This window comes from Acytostelium subglobosum, assembly GCF_000787575.1.
Source record: "Acytostelium subglobosum LB1 DNA, scaffold: scaffold20, whole genome shotgun sequence".
NCBI classification, from domain to species: Eukaryota; Evosea; class Eumycetozoa; order Acytosteliales; family Acytosteliaceae; genus Acytostelium; species Acytostelium subglobosum.
In genome coordinates this window covers 565,417-585,755 of record NW_012236513.1, presented here as the reverse complement: position 1 = coordinate 585,755, position 20,339 = coordinate 565,417, and the positions used below count along the sequence as shown (strand labels likewise).

The window sequence follows — 20,339 nt, the reverse complement described above, 5'->3', positions numbered from 1 at the left end:
ACTACCACCAATGGCGTTTCCCGGTCATCCATAGTAGCACCACTCAATATCCTCACTTCCTCAAACCGTCCAGGTGGTATGGATGAACCATCTGAAGACACCTTAGACACTGATGAGACCCAACCATGATCACTTTACCCATCTCTTAAAAACTTCACAGCAATATATAAAGTCAATCAAAATACAAGCATAACAACCTAGATGAATAATATTAAACAACTAATACTATGAGATATATATAATTTAATGATGGCTGTCGATGAATCTATCTAATGAGCGAATGAATCAATAATAATAATTGAGCATCCATGATCAAATGATGACGATATATTATTGTTTTGTTTAAATTAAATTACTACAACAAACAAGCTACAAGCTTATAAGCATAAATGTATATGTACACCACTTGATTGATTGAATTGTGATTGGCAACTGGCCAAGTTGTGGAGGATGAGTAGATTATGATCCTTCTCCCATTGATTCGAGAAGTACTGACTTTGATGTGGTGGGAGAGGATGTAGTTGTGGTGGTGGAGGTGGTGGAGATGGAGGTGGTGGATGTTGTTGGAGGCAGTGTGACTTGACCCGTCGTTGATGGCGTCGTCGTGGCATTCTCCGTACAGTTGGCCGTGGCCATAGAGCCATCGCAAGAACCACTCGTGGCCAAATAGTCTGGCGACGAAGGGTCCGACAATGGATTACTAAACTTGGGCTTATAAATTCCAAAGAACAACGAGGTACCAATCAGCAACAGCACGATCACTACCACAACGATCGCTGCGATGATAAAGTATTTCTCTGTTTGGAGTTTGAAATTTGAGTTTGAGGGTTGAGTTTGAGTTTGTTAGTGTCTGGGATAGTGGGTGGGGCGCGGGGTGTGGTGGGGGCTGGACACTTACTTCTCCTCTTGTGCTTCTCAATCTCGCGCTCAAGCTCATCAACCTTGCTCATGACTTGCTCTTTGTTCTTGTCGAGGATGTCGAGCTCAATGACGACGTTGTCGACCTTCTTGGACAGCTCTTGAGTGGCGCCAATGTTCTCCATGAAGATGGCATCCTTGTTGACCATGAGGAAGTCCTTGATGACAGTGCCGTCGTTGAGCGAGCGATCGCCCGTCTGCTTGACGGCGGCCGGGATCACGGTCTGGAGTTCCTGGGCAATGACACCGCGGTCGTTCGGCTCGGTGACGCCGGTCGTGTCGGTCCACGGCTTGATCAGGCGGTAGTCGTACAGCTTCAAACGCTTGATGTTGTCCAGCTGCTCGGACGTGTCGACTGGGCGGATCTCGGTCTTGACACGCACGTCCGACGGCGTGAACATAATGCCCGTGATCGACACATTGCCGTTGACCGACAGCGACTCGGCTGGGTTCGGATTGTTGACGCCCACGTTGCCGTAATGGTACAGGCCGCCCATTTCGTTCTGGTTCCACAGACTCGCCGACTCGTCCATTCCCGACACGGACGATGGTGGCGGCGTCATGTCCTGGTACGTAGGTGTCGCGCCATTCGTAGACAAGGGTGATGGGTTGGGTGATTGTTGGAAGATGTGTTGTTGTTGAGGTAGATCTAAAGTTGAAGTCAAGCAATTGAGTGCTTGTTGTGGAATGTGTTGCATTTGTTGTTGTGGCGGGGCGGCAGTGACGACCATCTGAGGGTGCGAGGGGATGCCAAAGGGGGTGTTGCCGCCGTTGCTGCTGCTTTGTTGTTGGAGTGGGTGGGTGGGGAGTTTGAGAGGACGTGCGCCGGTGATGTCGTCCTGATGTATAGAGTAGAGTAAGGAAGGATGCTGCTGGTGCAGCTGGTTCAAAATTGATTGTTGCTGTTGTTGCAAGAAGTGTTGTTGCTGTTGTTGCTGCTGTTGCTGTTGCATTTGCTGTTGTTGCTGTTGCGCAACCACATGTTGTTGCATCTGCATCTGCTGTTGCAATGATTGTTTGTTTGGTCCAACAACAACAACTGACGAAGGAATGCCCAGTGGGTGCATGCCGTGCTGTTGTTGCTGCTGTTGCTGTTGTTGTTGAAGTTGTTGTTGATTGTTAATGAGCATATTGGATGATAAAGAGTCATTGCTGGCAGGTACGATGGGTTGTGCCGGTGATGAGGAAGAGGCCAGATCGATGGACATGTGGTGGTTGAGTGGCGATGCGCCACTGCTGTGGCGAAGAATGTGTTGCGTGCGCGGCGACGAAGCCAGTGCAGGCGTAGCGGAAAATGAAAACATGGGCGAGTCGGGCTCGTTGAAGGATGAGGGCGTGAGTGGCTCGGCGCTGGCGGACGCCTGTGAGTCACTTGGATGGCCGGTACGCACAATCAGCGGGTCCGAGATGTAGGAGCAGATGCAGTAGTCGCGGCCCTGGAAGCGGCCCGACACAGTCATCACCAGACGGAAGTACTCCTGCTGAGGGTTGGGCTGCTTGTGCTTGCGTGCGTTGTTGTTGGTGGCCTTGCGGAAGTGCAGACGTGTGAACGTCACGTGCTCGGTGGACGTCATGGCAATGACGGGCGGCGCCTTCTCCTCGGACTTCTCGCGCTTTGAGTTTGTCTGGTAGAGGCCGACCTCGACCTCGTCCGTCGGCGCCAGAGTGTTGTTGTGCTTGATGCCGCGAATGCTAATGTACAGGCCCTCGACCGGGCAGCTGCTGCCGCCAATCTCCAACGTCGGCTTGGCCTCTTCAAACTTGAACGAGTGCTGCACCGTCACGCTCAACTGGAAGTGATTCCTGCGATAGTACACCCAGGCATTGTCCACCGATGAGAACTGGAATCCCTTCTCTGCGTTGACTCGAAGTGATGGAGGGTCGCTAAATTGTGTGGGTGCGTGAGTGGGTGGGGGTTAGCCTCGCCTAGCCTAGCCTCATGTGGGTCCTTTTTGGACCTTTTGATCGATCAAACATTCCAAACTTACAGTAATTGTTGACTGTCTGTGTTGTTGATCTTGTGCCAGTAGCTGGAACAGTATGGTATCCAGTTGAAGCGATGGCTGCTCTCCAAGAGGTAGACGCGAGTCTTCTTGTGTGGGAAGGTCAGAGTATCTTCGCGTCCAGTCTTCTGACCCTGCTTGCTATTATTAAGTGTACCATTGTTATTGTTATTTGTTGATAACTTCAATGTCGAACTATTATTATTATTATTTGTTGTTGTTGTCGATGTTGATTGACTGTCAGCATTAAGTGCCGGCAGTGATGATGGCATTTGAGATGATGGTACGATATGTGGATGCAGAAAAGGCATTTGATGTGTGTTGATTGATGATGATGTTGATGCTGATGTATAAAGAATATCGCTAAAGAGCGGACCTCCTCGGGTCAGGGCTGAAGTGTCGAATGGACTTGGCACGAGATCGATCCCACTGCCATTATTACTATTACTATTATTAATGTTATTGTTATTATTATTATTACTGCTACCATTTCCATTTATATGGATATGACCATTTCCATTTGTATAACCATTGATCATATCATTCTTTTCCAGTTTGATCTCGGTCATCGATGACGTTGATTGATGTAATGTTGTTGACTCTGGATTCATCATTTTCGAATGACTTCAATGTGTCTGTTATGTGGCGTGTGTGTGTGTCCTTCCAAAGTGACTGTCTGTTTGATTGATTGTTGATTGATTGATTGAGTGTGTCTGTGTGATAGCTATACAAGGGTGTGTTGATGTGTGCGTATGATTGATTGTCCTGAGAGATAATAATATCTGGCCAACTAACTAACTGTATTGATTAAATAAATAATGTATATATTAATACAGTCGAATAAATTTATAAATGATTTTATATATTTATATATTTATATATAAATATTATGATGGTATGTATTATTATGTTTGTTTGATTGATTGTTGGTACAACGAGAGTGATAGAAAGTAAAGAAGAAGTGTGTGAGAGAGTGAGAGTGATTAAAACAATAGTTGTGTGAGGTAGATAGATAAAGAGAGAGTGAGAGTGAGAGAGAGAAGAAGGAGTTGGATGGGTGTGTCTTGCGTTGGGTCTGTCTGGCAAGCAGGCGGGCGGGCGCACTGTCGCTGAGCTTGTTTGTGTTGTGAGATAAAAAAAAAACAAAAACAAAACAAAAACACATCAAAGATCGTGCAAATAAATGACTACTTTGTCTCTGTGAGAGAGCGTTGCATACATTCATCTATCCATCCGTCCATCACTATCATTTATCACACACACTCATTCAAAACAAGCGTTGTCAACCATCCATCAACAACACACACTCATTTGAATAATAATAAAAAATCAAAATATTAAAAAAAATGGATGTGGTGAGCGACCTTTCGTTGTGAAGACACACTCAAGCATACTCTCTTGCAGCTCATCATACACACCGTGAGTGTGACGATGTTGTATACTTCGTTATGATTACCAGGTAGTTGTGTGATGATGCCATCGCTTTTGGGTCATATCTGTTGTGTTATTTTTATCCAAAAGGGATTCTGATTGGATGGAGTGGGGGTAGCTGAGTGAATGAAAGTGTGTGAGTGACTACATCAGATCGGAAGTGTATTAATACACACAACACTGAAGGAGGGGTATGTGATGATGAGTTGTCATTCAGCCCTTTGCAAAAGTGATTATCTATCTCCATAGAGGACAACACATCATCACATACACAGTATGTATGTATGAGTGTGTGCTAGAAGAAACCATCTGCTAAATCTAACACACGCTCTAGTAAACATCGTCTTTACATACACTCCTACTGAGTAATGATTGATCACTTGCCATACACACCAAAGGTGTGAATGTGTGGTCTTTATTGATGATACAATCGCCATTGTCTGTTGATGATGACGACTTACACCACGCTTCCATCTCCTGGTTCTGCTTCCTTCTCCGTAGTTTGTGAATCCCCTCACCTCCCCGATCGATCAAACCATTATTCCCCATCTTGTAATCAATCAATCAATCTATCACTCGATCAATCAGTCGCATCAAACCAATCAATGTCAATGTCAATGTCTAAAAAAAGCTTTGGTACTTTAGAGCTTGGACTTCATTTGTTGATGAGCATATCCTTCCTCCTCAAGGAAGAAGTCGAGCATGAGGGCGTGACCTGGGACGTAGGCGTAGATGTCTAGATCTTTGACACCGAGACGGTTGCTGACAATGTCCTCGTCGATGAAGAATTGGCCGGTGACGCTGGCCTGTGGCTGGGTCAGAATCCAGTGGGCAGAGTCCGACATGATTGCAGGCTTGCGGCACTCGCTCTTGATCTCCTGGCTGTGTCCGGCCAACATCTCCATGGCGGCGGTGAAGATGGCTGTTCTTGGCCAGAGGGCGTTGAATGCGATCTGGCCTCTGTACTCCTCGGCCATGCCCAGCACACACATGGACATTCCATACTTGGCCATCGTGTAGGCAGTGTGATTCTTGAACCAACGGCTGTTCATGTTAAGTGGTGGAGAGATGTTCAACACATGTGGATTCGACGACTTTAGCAAGTATGGCAGGCACTTCTGAGTTGTCAAGTATGTTCCTCTTGTGTTGATGCCCATCTACATTGATTGACATTGATTGATTGATTGATTGTGATTGGAATGAGTGAGTGATGCATTACACGACACAATCAATGGATCGAACATACCATGAGATCGAACTTCTTTGATGGAGTCTCGAGTGTACCGGTGAGAGAGATGGCACTGGCGTTGTTGATGAGGATATCGATACCACCGAATCTCTCAACACCCTTGCGAACAGCAGCTTCGATCTGCTCCTCACTTCTAATGTCACAGACACATGCAACACATTGACCACCAGCGGCTTCAATCTCCTTCTGTGCCGAGTAGATAGTACCTGGCAGCTTTGGGTTGGTATCAGCAGTCTTGGCGGCAATAATAATATTAGCACCATCCTTAGCAGCTCTGTACAATATGATATGATCATTGTGTTGTTGTTAGAGTTTGCGCTTCACTTCACTTTCTGTCATTGCGATGATCTGAGTATGATCATACCTTAAGGCAATCTCCTTTCCAATGCCTCTTGATGCACCTGTAATGAATATAGTCTTTCCCTTCAATGACATTGTTGTATATATTGTATGTATAGTAGTTATTAATTTATAATTATGATAAGAGTGAATGAAAGATTGATGTTTGGTTGATGGATGCTTGATTGATGGATGATGGGTTGAGTTTCATTAACTCACACACAACAATAACAACAAACACCATCCTGGTCCTTTGTAAACATGACCCACCCAACCACCTTCATTCATTCCTCCTTCATTCATTCATTCATTTCATTCATTCATCCTCCGATAATCGTTATTGAATTTGAAATTGAATCATGCGATTCCTTTTTTGGAAAGAGATAGATAAGATGAAAAAGTAGGTCAATCACATGCATAAGTTTAACTGAAGTTATTGTTGTCAATCATCAAGATTAATCTTTGACTGTCATCATCATAATGGTTATGAGAGAGAGAGAACCAACTACATACATTCACACACACAATTCCTCCTCAAGGACCATGGTGATGTCAGTCAAGGCACCTGTGTTTATCTTTGTTGAACATTAAAGGATAGTTTCCATTAATATCTTAGAATGGGGGTTAATTAATGAATGGGCATTGGGGAATGGTCTTGGGCTGAATCTATGTTCGAAAAGAATCGACCAACACTTCTTCGGGTCGTTCTCTGGCAATGACAACAACTACTATCGTCACATTGAGAGACTGTGTTCAAAAGTCTAACAAGTCAAGTCACAAGTATCTATCTTCATACATTCATTGATCAAATACAACTAAATATACATATTAACAACATAAATAATAATGGTAAAAGAAATAGTTATAACAGCCAATGGCTCATATGATGTGCTCAAGGTACGTGAGCGTCCAGACCCTGCTCTAGAGCCAAATACTGTCAAGATCGCTGTCAAGGCATGTGGTCTAAACTTCTCTGAATGTATGTAATGTTGTCATCTGGTGTCGAGACATCATTGATCCAATGAATGAATGAGTGACTGACGATTGGAATATAGTGATGGCAAGACAGGGACTATACCCAGGTGCACCTCCATTACCTTGTGTAGTGGGATATGAGGTGGCTGGTGTGGTCACAGAGGTGAATGCAGATGAGACTGAGTTCAAGGTTGGACAGCGTGTGGCCGCAATGACAAAGTTTGGCGGTCATGCTTCGGTTGTGGTGGCCAACAGAGAGATGGTGTTCCTCATCCCAGACTTTTTGTCATTTGCCGAGGCCGCCTCAATCCCTGTCAACTACCTCACTGCCTATCACATGCTGTTCCACGTGGCCCGCGTGCGTCCTGGTGATCAAGTGCTGGTGCACATGGCCGCCGGTGGAGTTGGTGTTGCCGCCATCCAGTTGCTCAAGACTGTCGAGAATGTCACAGTGTTTGGTACTGCATCAGCCAGCAAGCATGATTTTATTCGCAACCTTGGATGCACTCATCCCATCGACTACAACACCAAGGACTACAAGACAGAGATCACCGAAATACTCAAAGACAAGCCACAAGGAAAGCGTGGCCTTGACATCATCCTTGATCCACTTGGTGATTTCAAGTATGTTGTTGGTGTACTTGGCAATGTCCTGCCATGGCCCTGGACTAGACTAGACTAACACACACGCCTCCCTAATCAATCAATCAATCAATAGGACAAGCTATGACATGTTGAATCCATGTGGACATCTGGTTATCTTTGGCGCTGCCAACATGGTGAATGGATCAACAAGGAGCATATTCAATATACTCAAGCAATACTGGAAGATACCATCATTCAGCTCAATGTCATTGATGGATCAGAACAAGACTGTGTCTGGTGTGCACTTGGGTCATATGTTCATGCCAGTGCTCGTCCAGATGTTGCGACAGGAGATGTTGGACATCATCGAGCTGTACAATCAAGGCAAGCTCAAGTCGATCGTCAGCAAGGAGTTTACCTTTGAGCAGGCTGGCGAGGCTCACAAGTACATGGAGCAGCGCAAGAACATTGGCAAGGTGATCCTCGTGCCAACAGAGGAGGACCTTACAAAGGAAGCTCCAGCTCAATAGAGATATAATGAATGTATTGATGTTTGAATGGACATAAGTCTAAGTCTTTATGCGTATTATATATATATATCTAGATCGATCAGATGTGTGCACGTCACGTCACGCCACTCACTCCCTTTAGAAGATTGATAATCTCCTCTTGATCTCCTTCATGAGCAAGCCAGTCTCGATGGCGCTGTTGGAGCCAACGAATCCACGGTTCTCTTGCATGCGGCGCACGAGGTACGGCAGCGTCTCTTGCACTGGTCCAAAGGGCACGTACTTGAACACGCGCTGGTGCTGGCTGGCGAGGCCAAACGAGAGGAAGTCAGCCATGCCAAAGAGCTGGCCAAACTGCAGGTTGGGGTTGGCGGGATCCAGGTTGAGCTGCTTGATCCTGTCCACACCAAACTGGATCGACTGCTCGTTGTGTGTGGCAAACATCACGCCGACGTTGGGGCTCTCCTTGAGCAACAGCTCCATCGCTGTGAAGTAGTTGTGATGCGTCTCTTGGATGGTGGGCTGGATGGGGTCGGCGAGACCGAGTTCAAGTGCGCGCTTGCGCTCGCTGCTCATGTAGGCACCACGTACCAGCTTGGCACCCAGATGGAAGGACTGCTCCTTGGACAGGCCCATGTGATCCTTGAGCGTGTCCAGTCCCTGTACAAGGTACATCTGGTAGGTGTTGTAAATGAGTGGTCTGTTGGTGTTGTACTTGACTGAGAAGGCCATTGCCAGATGATGGATGGCCGCTTGGTAGTAGGTCTGCTCGGCGTCGACCAGCACCGGCACATTGGTGCGATAGCACTCAGAGAAGATGGAGTCGAGACGCGAGACCAGCTGCTGCAGCTCGACCAGCTCGGCCTGCGACAATGTGCCGGCCTGCGAGTACACTGCCATGGGGTCCCTGAGCAACTCGGCCGTGTACTTGGGATGTGCGGCAATGATTGTGTTGAGCTTCTCGAGCAGCTTGGGGTTGGTCAGGCCAGTGACCTTGACGCAGCTGAATGACTTCTCGGGGTGCTTGGCTGCCATGGCAATGGTGCGCTTGATCATCGTGGCCACATGATCAAACGACTCTGGCGAACCCTCACTATCCTCCACACTATAGTCCAATATCGTTCCAATACCCTGTAGATTCAATCTATTTGTGAACTCCTCTGTCTCCTCAATAGTCTCTCCAGCACAGAACTGTTTGAAGAACGTGTTCCTGACGACCCAGTACAATGGTCTGCTTAGTCCAAGTCTAAGATTGATTGAATGTTTGAGTTAGTATATATGATTGAATGAGTGATTGAGGGATAGACACATACTTCTGAGCAGTCTCAATGATGAATAGACCATTGTCAGAGAGTATCTTCATGCTGCATATCTTGAGGATGACATAGTTGAAGATTAACTCTGATGTAGACTTGTTGGCGTAGATCTTCTGGACATCGACATTGGGCGGTGTTGTTCCATTTCCATTAACAGCCAATATACAAAGTGGAATGGCAAAGCCTGCAGCCAACAATGGTACCATTACCTTGTATCCACCATTACCATTCTTTTTGTTGTTATTGTCCTTGTTGTCCTTGTTTGAGTTGTTGTTGTTGTTGTTTGAGTTGTTGTTGTTGTTATAGTTTGTTCGATCGTTCGAGTTGTTGATGTTTGTTGTACTGTAGTTGAGATAGGAGTATCTGTTTGAATGATGAGGCTGAGGCAGTGGCAGAAGATGGGATGATGTAGTTGTTGTGAAATGTGAAGATGGTGTCTTTGTTACAAGTGTGGTGGTTGTGGTGGAGAAGTGTGATGTGGAAGTTGTTGCTAGCAAGGGCTGAGGCAGTAGTGGCAGTGGCAGTGGCAGTGGCAGTCTTCCAACTACAACACTACTATTACATCTTGGTGTATTTATAATATATCTAGTTGTTCTAAACATTTAATACTATTAAATGTTATTATGTATGTAGTGTATAACAATTGTGTATTTGTTTGAGAGATAGAGATAGGGAGAGAAATAGAGAGTGAATACTCAAGTTGTCAAAGGTTGAGACTATGGACAACATCCATCCATTCATTCATCATACATCCATTCAACCAGGCGACACACAGTCTTAAACAAACGCCACACTCGTTGTGATTGTGTGTTAGTGTGGAAATTTGAGTTATTGGTGTGCCCCAAGGCACCTTATGCCTGTTGATGGCATCGTGTTGTGTGATGAATGTCCAACGAACCTGATCAACAGGGGCCAAAGTAACCCCACACATTCACTCAAAATTCTGATCTTTGTGTTTGGTGAGTCGGCTGGAGGTGAAATAGGGAACAACGATTGTTCCTGTATCATCGGGCCAATGATGGGATGCCAACCTTTGTTTATCGGGTTGTAAAGATGGCTGGTATTGAAGTAAATTTCGCTCTAACACTCAATCAATCAATCAATCATCCATGAGTAATCAATCAATCAATCAATTATGTATTAGCTAACTAACTACTTCCTGAACTTGTAGAGTTTAAGAAGTCTACAAAGTATTCGGCTATTTGATTCTGTTGAGGTGGATGTAGTTGAGCAAACTTGTAGAATTGTCGACGTTGATTCCTTAGCTCAGCAGCATTGAGTCGACTGTGTAGTGCCACGCGCTTCTCTGTACCAGGCACCTTGATCTTGTCGCCCGGCAACGAAGATTGCAACGCGTCTAGAACGACGTTGGCGATCTCCTGCGTCACGGCCTCGAGCTGGTGGACAAAGTTGGTGGGCGACAGCGCTTGGGGCGCCGTGGCGTAGTTCGGACGCAGCTCCTGCACCTCAAACAGCGTCTTGTGCAGCATGTCGAATGGCAGCTCATGCTGGGGCTCCAGCGTGAACAGTGGGGAGTCCCATCGATTCTTGGGGTTGGGCACCTCGAATCGGTTGGTCAGCTCGTCGAGCAGACTGTCTGTGAAGGCGGTGGCAGGGTCGCGAGCCAGGTTCCACTGCTTGGCCTGCTCCCTCTGTGTCAGACAGTAGACCAACAGTATACGAGTGCCTGCCGCCTTTGCAATACAGAACAACTCATACCTATATCCCTTTATATAGTTCAAAGAGTCTGATATAACAACTGTATCCTTTGTCAAACTTCTCTCTACTGCTGCCTTCAATGCTCCTCTTGTCATCTTCTCTGATACAGAGTCTAACGATTTGATTGATTGATTGATTGAGTATATGAGTGAGTCTGCCTTGCGAGGTCTATCTGTGCCTGTCTCCATTCATACCTTTGTAACCAGCATTCTTATTGATGAGCATTGACTCTTCATTGATTATAATGACCTTCTTGCCCAGTTCTGTAAAGTGCTTTGATATATCATTGGCTCTAGTTGTCTATATCGATCGTATACTAATGTGTCAGTTTCATTCATTCATTCATAATCTATACATGATCATTCATTACCTTTCCACTTGAGGGTGGACCACTCATTACTATCAAAGGCATTGTTGTTGTCTGTATCTATATATTTATATATCACTATCTATCTGTTTGAATCGTTCGCTTCCGTGAAAATGGGAAATGGTCAAGAGTGAGCCCTTCATCGCAATAACTTGTTCATTCAATTCATTTAACTAGATTGATTGATTACTAAACATAAGTATAAGGTTATACCTGGTAGAGTGTCAATCAAATACACATTCAAGATCATTGTTCTACAGAATGATTCCATGTTGGAAAGAATGTAAAACAGTTCAAAGTCTTTCAACATTCAGAGAATGAGGTGGCGTTCCAGGTCACATCAATCAATCAATCAGTCTACACATCCTTTCATTCTTGATGTCAACTTCAATCATTCAATCAATCAATCTTTCAAATACACAATGAAATGGAATCATTACCTCCACTAGTATTGAAGTATATATTAATGCTATTATATGATGATGCGGACAAGATCGTATTTGGTATGACATGTAAGAGACATCATTCAACCTTCTTAAAGATGTTAGAGGAGATACTGTTAAGGGAGCGACATAAGTTGGAGACGGTGTTTGTTCAAACACCTACAATCACATTCACAAGAGAATCATTGGTGTCTGCATCAGTGTCAACACTCATTCTTCACAGCCAACCAATCACCAATGGGTTGTTACCAGACTCTGTTACGGCATTGGAGTTGGCAGCTGGATTCAAACTACCTCTTGGTGAACTTCCCTCAACCATTCATTCATTGACACTTAATAACACACGCAGCCGAAGAGTCAAGGTTCTTCCAATCGTCTCCAAGTCTATCACATCACTTACATTTGGCGATCACTTTGCCCAGAGTCTAAAGCCTGGATCGCTACCACCCTGCCTCATATCACTTGTACTTGGCAATTCATTTGATCGCACTTTGACACCTGGTGTACTCCCGCCCTCGTTGCAGTCATTGGTCTTGGGCCATTCATTCAATCAAATATTGCAGCCGGGTTCACTACCGTCGACTCTAACATCGCTGACAGTTGGACATCGATTCGACCAGAGAGTTGGAGAAGGTGTGTTACCAATTCGACTTAAAACATTGAAAGGGATACAGGCATCATCCATATTTTCAGTCCAACTTCCACCAACAATCACAGAGCTGCACATTGGCATTGACTATCACATTGGACCCTTGTACTTCACAAACATGATGTCATTGACAAGATTGAAGATGGATGGGTTTAGACAGCCTATAATCGAGGGCATGTTCCCTCAAACGCTGACAGAGCTAGACCTTGGCGAGCAATTTGAGCATATATTCAACCTCATACCAAGCAATGTCCACACTCTGACTCTCACATTCAAAGAGATCAAACGATTCATCAGTATGCCGCCAAGTGTCAAGCATGTTCACTTCATACCAGAGGACAGCTATATCGATTTACACAAGGATGGCCACACTTATCGATTCAACAATAGTCTTGAATCAGTTCATATCCATCGAGAAATCAATCCTTATGCTATTGATTGGAATGTGAACATGCACAGAAATATCAAGCTGATGGTATCAGCGATGCCCAATGTAGCCAACCTCTACCTACGCTACAACAAGGATCATATTCATTACAAGGGAACGGATGTGGACAAGTCATTCCGTGTGTCTAGGAGGTCTGGAAAATCAACTATTCGCTATGTTACCAACTTCCATGGTCCAGTGGAAGTGGCCAAGACAATGGACGGCAACAAACCAACAACATGTATTGTAATATAGTATCGATGTATTTCGCGCGAGTTTATTAAATATAGAGCAGTATGATGCTCCAAAGTGAAGTATATAATAGTATGTAAAGGATCTAGGATGGCAATGAAGCCTTCACTCATTAATCATCTTTACAAGATCGATGCCACGCTGAGTGCAATACAGAATTGGCCTACCCAGTAGGTGATGATGCCCACGTCACCATTGCCCAGGAACTTTCTGAATGTTGACACTTTGTTGGCTTTGAGGGCATTGAGCTCGCGCACTACAATCATCAGGTCACTGATAAAGAAGATCACTGCACCAATAGCGCCACACCATGAGTATATTGCCAGTGTTGACCAGTTTGCACTCAGATGCCAGTGGGCAACCATCTTGGTCAACGCCTTGACCGAGGCAGTGTAGCACATTGTCAGGATGACGGCAAAGTAGAAGAATAGGACTACAGCAACTGGACGCTTGTTGGTATTCTCGTTAAACACTGGCACTAGCTGTGTGACGAACAGATAGACAAAGAAGATGTTGAATGCAACGAGGAACAGCACGACCAGTGGCGTGAAGAACTGAGACAGACTGTTGCTATCGGCAGTGAACGCCAGGATGAAAGAGAGATGCGCAGTGAGGAAGAAGATAATACCTGGAATGAGTGCCTCGTCCCAGATCAGGAACAGGTCACCGATAGCCGAGAGGAACAGACCAAGCGACACGTAGATGGCATAGTCCGAGGGGTTGTGTGGCACTATCAGTTGCCACAGTGACTTGATAGGGATGTTATGGACGGAGCACCAGAGCAACACGACGTATCCGAGAATGATGACTGGCATGGGCTTGATGAGATGGAACATTCTATTGTCCTTTCTCTTGGCGTATAGGTATCCGATGGCTGTGGCCGTGAACAGAGTATACAGTAGCTTCCACCACATATCCTTTACAGTCTTGTGGTTCTCGCCCTCTATATCCATGTTGATATTTGGTAGTCTCTGATCGATGCTGTCCAACAGCATTGTAGATATTGCTTCCAACATATTTGTATATTATTCTTTGGTTATTCGAATAACAAGATTATCTTGATAGTGTTATTGTTGTGTATATATAAATAGAGATAGATTGATTGACTGATTCAGTGAGTGAGTGAGTGAGTGAGTTGGTTGTTTGAATGATTGGTTGGACGTTGGATAGTGAAGATGTGTTACTGATTACAAGATTGATTCTGGAGTACTGTTTCCAGTGATTGATTGATTGAATTGGTGTGTATGTGGTCGATCACAACACAGACGAATGGTGGTTTGTGGGGGAGTTTGTGTGAGTGGTGAATACGGAGATTAAGGTTATACGTGTATCAGTCCGATGTAATTAATTATATCTTGATATGAGTTTGAGTTTGCTAGTCTCTCTTGTTTGAGAATATTGTTATTGTAGTTGTAGGTAGAGTACGAGGGAATTTACAAATATGTACTTTAAAAGAATGACGACTTCAAGTAGTCCTTCAGTATTTAAAATGTGTAATTATGAGTGTATCTGTATATATGTGTATGAATTGGAACAGTGAATTGGTTTGAGTATAACAAAGTGTGAACAGTGATGATAATGTCGTGTATTAATATTGTTGGCGGTCAACCAGTCATGTGAGACGACTAACCAAACTAGGGATGGACACCTACTACAACAACCCCCACTTGGTTTGGATGTATGAGGTGGTAGTGGTGAGTTGTGTTGTTAGTCTGGTCTGGGCGAGCTTGAATTAATGAATGAAAGAATGAATTGGAGTAGTGTGTGTGTGCGTGTTATTACTCTTGGTGTGAGGTAGTGGCAAGCACACCAGAGGGGTGTGACCAACAACTTCAAATAATGAAAGGACTTACCTTTACCTACTACTTTCTTTCGCCTCTAGAATGAAAGGATAGATGGATTGTTGGATGGAGAAGCAATGTTGTGTGTGTGTGCAAACCATTCAAATTAAAAACATCATGATAGATGTAATCCTAATTTAAATATTAGTTTGAAAATCACCTTATTAGGCTCACATCGGGGCGATCCTGTCGACAACCCAATTCTCGCACCATCATCCATTCGTGCACTTTTTCACCAATTATGGGCTGGACATCAGGCCTGGGCCAAGGCCTCCAGGGAGTGTCAATCATTGACTCCACATTAGTCTAGCAATATTTCAAACTCTAGTTTAAACTATTCGTTCGATTGATTGTGATAATAATAACATTCAATAATTATTATTATTATTAATATTTTACAAGTACAGTTAAGTTGGAGGTTGATCAGTGCTATGACCTGGGTCAAGATGCCTGGGAGGGGAGAATACCTTAGGGCTCCAATATCCTTGAATGTTTCAATAGACCACTCCATTGTAGACCATTGGACTGGAGAAGGAATTCTCGAATGATGGGCACAACAACAAAGGGATAGGACATCTGTTGGAATTGTTGTATCTCTTGTATGATGGCCGACAGTTGGTATCGCTTGACCATGTTGATCAGGCCACCCTCCAGGGTCTCGGGCGAGCCCTCCTCCAAAAAGGTAAGGTCAGTGAGGTAGACACCGAGGAATGGCAGGATGGGCGGACTCTTTGTATGCAGGATGTCTCGGTACACCTTGTAGTTGTGCTTGGAGGCCATCAATGAGTTGAGGTGGCGGAACATGGCCAGGTACTTCCTGGGGATCGTCTCCCATGTGCGCTTCAGGCGATGCACGGGCGTCAGGTTCAGGCCGGACAGGATCTCCATGACGCCGTTGAAGTTGTTCATGTTCTTGCAGTGCTCGGCCACGTTGATGAACTTCTTGATGATGTTGGCGCGGCGGGCGATCCTCTCCTCTTGGACCACCTCGGTGGCCACCCACAAGGGAATCGTATTGGATCGCTTGATAATGTTTGTGATGTTTGGAGCATTCTCCTCTTTGCCAGCCTTACTGAATGCTAAATTAATACATTCATTCGGCTTGATCAATGAGTATGCTTCATGTTCAATCAATGTCAGTTGTCTGGCAATCTCCAGATCATCCATACTGAATAGTGTGACTAAGTAGTTGATGAGGGCCAGTCAGTCAGTAAGTGTGTGCCCTTGCCAGTGCAAGTCCATCCATCATCCATCGACTTACTCATTTGATCTTGTTTGAGTGTTGGTACAATTGGTATAGGTTGTTTGTTTGTCTTTATGCTCTTGTCCATGTTGTCATTGCTCTGCTGTTGAATGGGAAAGTTCCAGTGATTGATTGAGTTAGTTAGTGTCGCCACAACTCCAACTTCAAGTTGCCAACGCAACGATGACATACCTTTGACTTTATGGTCTTTTGAATGTTTTGTGATATCTTCTCCATGCCATCCTCGCAGAGTGTGCCTTCGATGAACTCTTGAAACTGTTGGAACAATTCTGGATTGCGCTCAAAGTCATAGAAGTGCTTATCGATCCAGATCTTTAGGATGCTGCACACCCTCAGCTTGATGGAACGTGACATCTGCGACAGCTTCTCCATCTGCTCACTGCTCATGTTGTTCTCGTCCTCCTCGTCGTGCACTGGCTCCTCATTGTACTTGTCGATCAACTTTTGCAGCAGTATCTCTGATGTTGTGAATGTCTTGTGAGTGAGCAGGAATGTCTCGACAAAGTTGGGCACCTGTACGTTGTGGTAGGTCAGGATCTCGACCAGCGCGTCCAATGAGCCACACTTGATCTTGGCGAACTTCTTGTGCGACGCCTCGTGCGTCGTAAAGTAGATGTCGGTTCTTCCCTTGAACTCCTCCTCGAAGGGGTGCGGCGGGGTGACGGCCGCCGGTGGAGATATTGGCTTGGGCTGATCGTTCGCACCAGCGCTGGACACTGGTGAGGGTGTCTGTGGCGATGCTTGCGCCGATGATGGGGAGTGATGATGATTATCCAGTGACATTGAAGGTGGTGAGTCAGCAAGGCCTGGTGGCGTGGCCGATGGCGAGCTGGGCGAAGGTGACTTGCTGTCGTTGCTGCTCGTCGTTGATCGATGTGGCCAGTAAGACCTACGCTGCTCATTCGCTCGTGACACTGATGCCGTTACAAAGTTGATTGACTCTGAGAGAGGCGAGAATGACTGGGGTGGAGAGGGTGTTCCCGGGGACAATGACATGGACATGAAAGAGTGATGCGATGATGCTGAGCTCTCACCAGAGTCTGACTTGGCCGATGATGAAATGGGCTTGGTGGCCGAAGTGTTGATGGCCTTGTTGTTGGTGCCATTGTTGGGCACAGCAACACCGTTGCTCTTGTTGCTGGGCTGACTCGAGAGCCCGCTTGGCTGCGCCACGATCCTCGTCGAGCTCTTGAGCACGGGGAAGAACAGCAGCGTGAGGTCCTTGTCGTGAGCCACCCTGTTGAGGATCTGATTGTTGAAGAGCAATGATTGATCTTGATGACTGTTCTCCTCGACCGATGTGGAGATGTTGGAGCCGAGCTTCTCGGGAGAGTGCGTGTGGAATTGTGTCGGCTGCGCCAACGAGGGGATGCTGAGGAACAGCGGCGACTTGAGGCCTGGTCGGCGACTGCACTCGGCGGGGATGTGTCGTCGCTTGCCCACCTCCTCCAGATACCTGTAGCTTGGGTAGTTGTTGGGGTTGCACACCTCATCTTCGTCATCGCTCGAATCGGCCGTTGAGGGCTTGGACGAACCTATTGAGTTGCCCTTGCTGTTGCTGTTGTTCGAGTTGCCTTGTGCCCTATACTTCTTGATTGAGCTAGTCTTCAATGGACTGTTGCAGAGGTGTGTACCAACACTTGTGGTCAATTGCTGTCCTTGCTGTTGTTGGTGTTGTTGCTGCTGTGGTTGTTGTTGAAGTTGCTTGCTCTTGTCGCCGCCACCAACTGCAGATGAGTTAACATTGGCACCACCTCCAACAACAGCAACATCTGATTGTTGTGTCGCACGTGTTGGGCTGATAGTGATGGAAGCTTCCTTGTTGCTGTCCTCGTAGAACTTTGTTGTGATCCACTCTACGTCTTGCGTGGACAGTTTCAGCTTACTGCCTCCACCATTCCTCTTCTGGAACTTGCTGACCAGTCCGTTGATATCCGGGTCGTCCAACACACCTGATCCTGATCCTGCACCTGAACCTGTCGATGATGTTGTCGATGTTGTTGAATGGTCATCGCGCATTTGAACGGCACTCGACAACATAGATGATGTTGGTGGTGAGGTAGACATCTGGATGGTTGTGATTGTGTTAGTCAATCATTCAATCGATCAATCAATTAGTTAGCTTACATCGAGGCTGGGCACTGAACTTGATGATGGGGATGATGGAGATGAGTCACGTGATCCAATCAAGGCTCGTCTTTCCTTGGATACAAGGTTGCTGGTGACACCTTTGGTAAACATGTCCTTCTTCCAATCGCCTGCAACGCGGTGTGATTGGTAGTTGCGACGAGGGGAGTCGTCAGCTCGCGGAGATGTTGCTTGTTGCGTGGGTGACAGAGGTGTCGAAGGAGTCGAAGGGGTCGATGACAATGATGATAACGAGTCGTACTTTGCCAAGGGAGATGATTGAGTTGGCAGTGACAGTGGAGTGGTAACCGGGTTGACCCTTGTCAGATGATCTGTCATCGTCGATGATGGAGTTGTCGTTGTCGTTGTGGCAGTGGCAATGGGTGTGGTAGCGACATGTGTATGACGGAATTGTCCACTGAGTCTACTTGGAGGAGGAGATGATGATGGAGAATGTGGTGGAGTCGTTGGTGGGGACGACTGCATCCATGAGCGCTTCTTGATAGCAGTGGGTATGTTGTGTATGCTTCCAGAGCTGGTAGATGGTGGTGTAGTAGATTGAATTGGCTCTGGCTCTGTCGTCTTTGTTGTCGTTGTTGTTTCCACCTCAGATTGTACAGGTTGCTGTTGTTCCTGCTCCTCAACATAAGGTACGAAACGAACTTGATCATGAATCGATACCTGCTGTTTCTTCTCTGGTGAACCAACTTGTTGTCCAAGTCCCAGTGGCAGAGATGTAGGAGTTGGTAATGAAGTCTGTGTTTGAGGTTGAGTCTGGGGCTGGGGCTGGGGCTGGGGCTGGGGCTGAGGCTGGGGTTGAGCTACAGTTGGGGATTGGGAAGACTCCACTTTGGTCTCATCTTTGTTGGATGTCTGTGCTTCTCCACATGAATTGCTGCTGCTGGGGGATGTCGAGAGCTGGGGCTTACCAACGACAGAGACTGTGGTTGAAGTGTTCCTGTTACGATTGATTACAAAGTTTGGCTTGGTCGGTGATTGAGACGACGAGTTCTTGGTCAAGATGAACTGTTGATGGAGATGCTTATCGATCGTTGTATCGAATGCCTTTCCAAGAAGTTTAACACTTGGTGATCCTGGTCTATTATTACTATCGTTGCCACTACTACTTGTACTTGTACTGCTGCTGTTGTTGTCTTGGTCGATGTTTTGTGTTGATGATGTTGATGCCTTGCTACCAATGTTGAACATTGACTTGGCGGATTGTACAACGGTTGGTGGTGTGTTATCTGATTCAACATGTTGCACTACTTGTGTCGTTGTTAACTTCTTTGGTGGTGATGACATGTCTGCCACATGATGATGGTGATTATGATTATGATGGCTGCTGAATGTTGACCTTAATGCTTGAGTTGAAGTTGCAGTGGCGGGGTTGGTTGCCAATGTAGCCACCTTCTCAATTGGTCGACTATTATTACTATTATTACTATTGTTGTTGCTGTTGGTATGAGACATAATAGCTGTGTATGTTGATGGCTGGGCTGGTCTCAGAGACCTAGCATTGTAGTCTTTCTTTTATCAAGATATTTGAGTGTTATTCGTCTGACTTTTAACACTCCACACACTCACTTCTATTAACTATCTAATCTAACTATCCCTATCTTTATCACTATCACTATCTATCTATATCTTCTATTGTGTGGTAATATGATCGATGAGGTGCGAGGCCAGGGGGTGTCTGTATTGATCAATACAATGAGGAGGTGGTTGACCTGCGATTTTTTCATTCACACATCAAAACCAATCAACCTTAAAACAGAAAAAATCGGTATCCTTTGTGGTCCACACACAAAAAAACACCTGAACACAATGGCAAGCTTCTCTTGTCACCATACAATGAGGCATAGCATTTAGCAACTTTGAATTATTTCATTTTTATAGTCCCATAAATCATTTATTATTAGGTT

The 20,339-nt window shown here is 45.6% G+C and overlaps 8 protein-coding genes across 8 annotated transcripts; 2 read left to right on the top strand and 6 right to left on the bottom strand.

Moving 5' to 3' along the window:
* Positions 1 to 459: 459 nt before the first annotated feature.
* On the bottom strand, positions 460 to 3,532 carry SAMD00019534_090460 (hypothetical protein; the record flags this gene model as incomplete). Its single annotated transcript, XM_012895935.1, has 3 exons — positions 460 to 797; positions 899 to 2,802; positions 2,907 to 3,532. The coding sequence occupies 3 exons, from the start codon at positions 3,530 to 3,532 to the stop codon at positions 460 to 462; spliced, it is 2,868 nt and encodes a 955-aa protein (XP_012751389.1).
* Positions 3,533 to 4,993: 1,461 nt separating this feature from the next.
* Positions 4,994 to 6,036, bottom strand: SAMD00019534_090450 (hypothetical protein; the record flags this gene model as incomplete). The annotated part of the gene is made up of 3 exons (XM_012895934.1): positions 4,994 to 5,509; positions 5,599 to 5,875; positions 5,966 to 6,036. 3 exons carry the CDS (start codon positions 6,034 to 6,036, stop codon positions 4,994 to 4,996), a joined length of 864 nt encoding a protein of 287 aa, XP_012751388.1.
* A 750-nt stretch (positions 6,037 to 6,786) lies between these two features.
* Positions 6,787 to 8,030, top strand: SAMD00019534_090440 (hypothetical protein; the record flags this gene model as incomplete). Its single annotated transcript, XM_012895933.1, has 3 exons — positions 6,787 to 6,919; positions 6,996 to 7,539; positions 7,634 to 8,030. 3 exons carry the CDS (start codon positions 6,787 to 6,789, stop codon positions 8,028 to 8,030), a joined length of 1,074 nt encoding a protein of 357 aa, XP_012751387.1.
* A 117-nt stretch (positions 8,031 to 8,147) lies between these two features.
* SAMD00019534_090430 (hypothetical protein) lies at positions 8,148 to 9,927 on the bottom strand (the record flags this gene model as incomplete). Its single annotated transcript, XM_012895932.1, has 2 exons — positions 8,148 to 9,255; positions 9,323 to 9,927. The coding sequence occupies 2 exons, from the start codon at positions 9,925 to 9,927 to the stop codon at positions 8,148 to 8,150; spliced, it is 1,713 nt and encodes a 570-aa protein (XP_012751386.1).
* Positions 9,928 to 10,485: 558 nt separating this feature from the next.
* On the bottom strand, positions 10,486 to 11,456 carry SAMD00019534_090420 (hypothetical protein; the record flags this gene model as incomplete). The annotated part of the gene is made up of 3 exons (XM_012895931.1): positions 10,486 to 11,156; positions 11,239 to 11,344; positions 11,415 to 11,456. Coding segments are annotated over 3 exons (819 nt in total), but the record flags the coding sequence as incomplete, so codon positions are not given.
* Positions 11,457 to 11,952: 496 nt separating this feature from the next.
* On the top strand, positions 11,953 to 13,185 carry SAMD00019534_090410 (hypothetical protein; the record flags this gene model as incomplete). The annotated part of the gene is made up of 2 exons (XM_012895930.1): positions 11,953 to 12,487; positions 12,572 to 13,185. The coding sequence occupies 2 exons, from the start codon at positions 11,953 to 11,955 to the stop codon at positions 13,183 to 13,185; spliced, it is 1,149 nt and encodes a 382-aa protein (XP_012751384.1).
* Positions 13,186 to 13,310: 125 nt separating this feature from the next.
* Positions 13,311 to 14,207, bottom strand: SAMD00019534_090400 (hypothetical protein; the record flags this gene model as incomplete). Its single annotated transcript, XM_012895929.1, has 1 exon — positions 13,311 to 14,207. A coding segment is annotated over one exon (897 nt), but the record flags the coding sequence as incomplete, so codon positions are not given.
* A 1,284-nt stretch (positions 14,208 to 15,491) lies between these two features.
* Positions 15,492 to 19,719, bottom strand: SAMD00019534_090390 (hypothetical protein; the record flags this gene model as incomplete). The annotated part of the gene is made up of 4 exons (XM_012895928.1): positions 15,492 to 16,204; positions 16,285 to 16,369; positions 16,459 to 18,354; positions 18,415 to 19,719. The coding sequence occupies 4 exons, from the start codon at positions 19,717 to 19,719 to the stop codon at positions 15,492 to 15,494; spliced, it is 3,999 nt and encodes a 1,332-aa protein (XP_012751382.1).
* Positions 19,720 to 20,339: the final 620 nt, after the last annotated feature.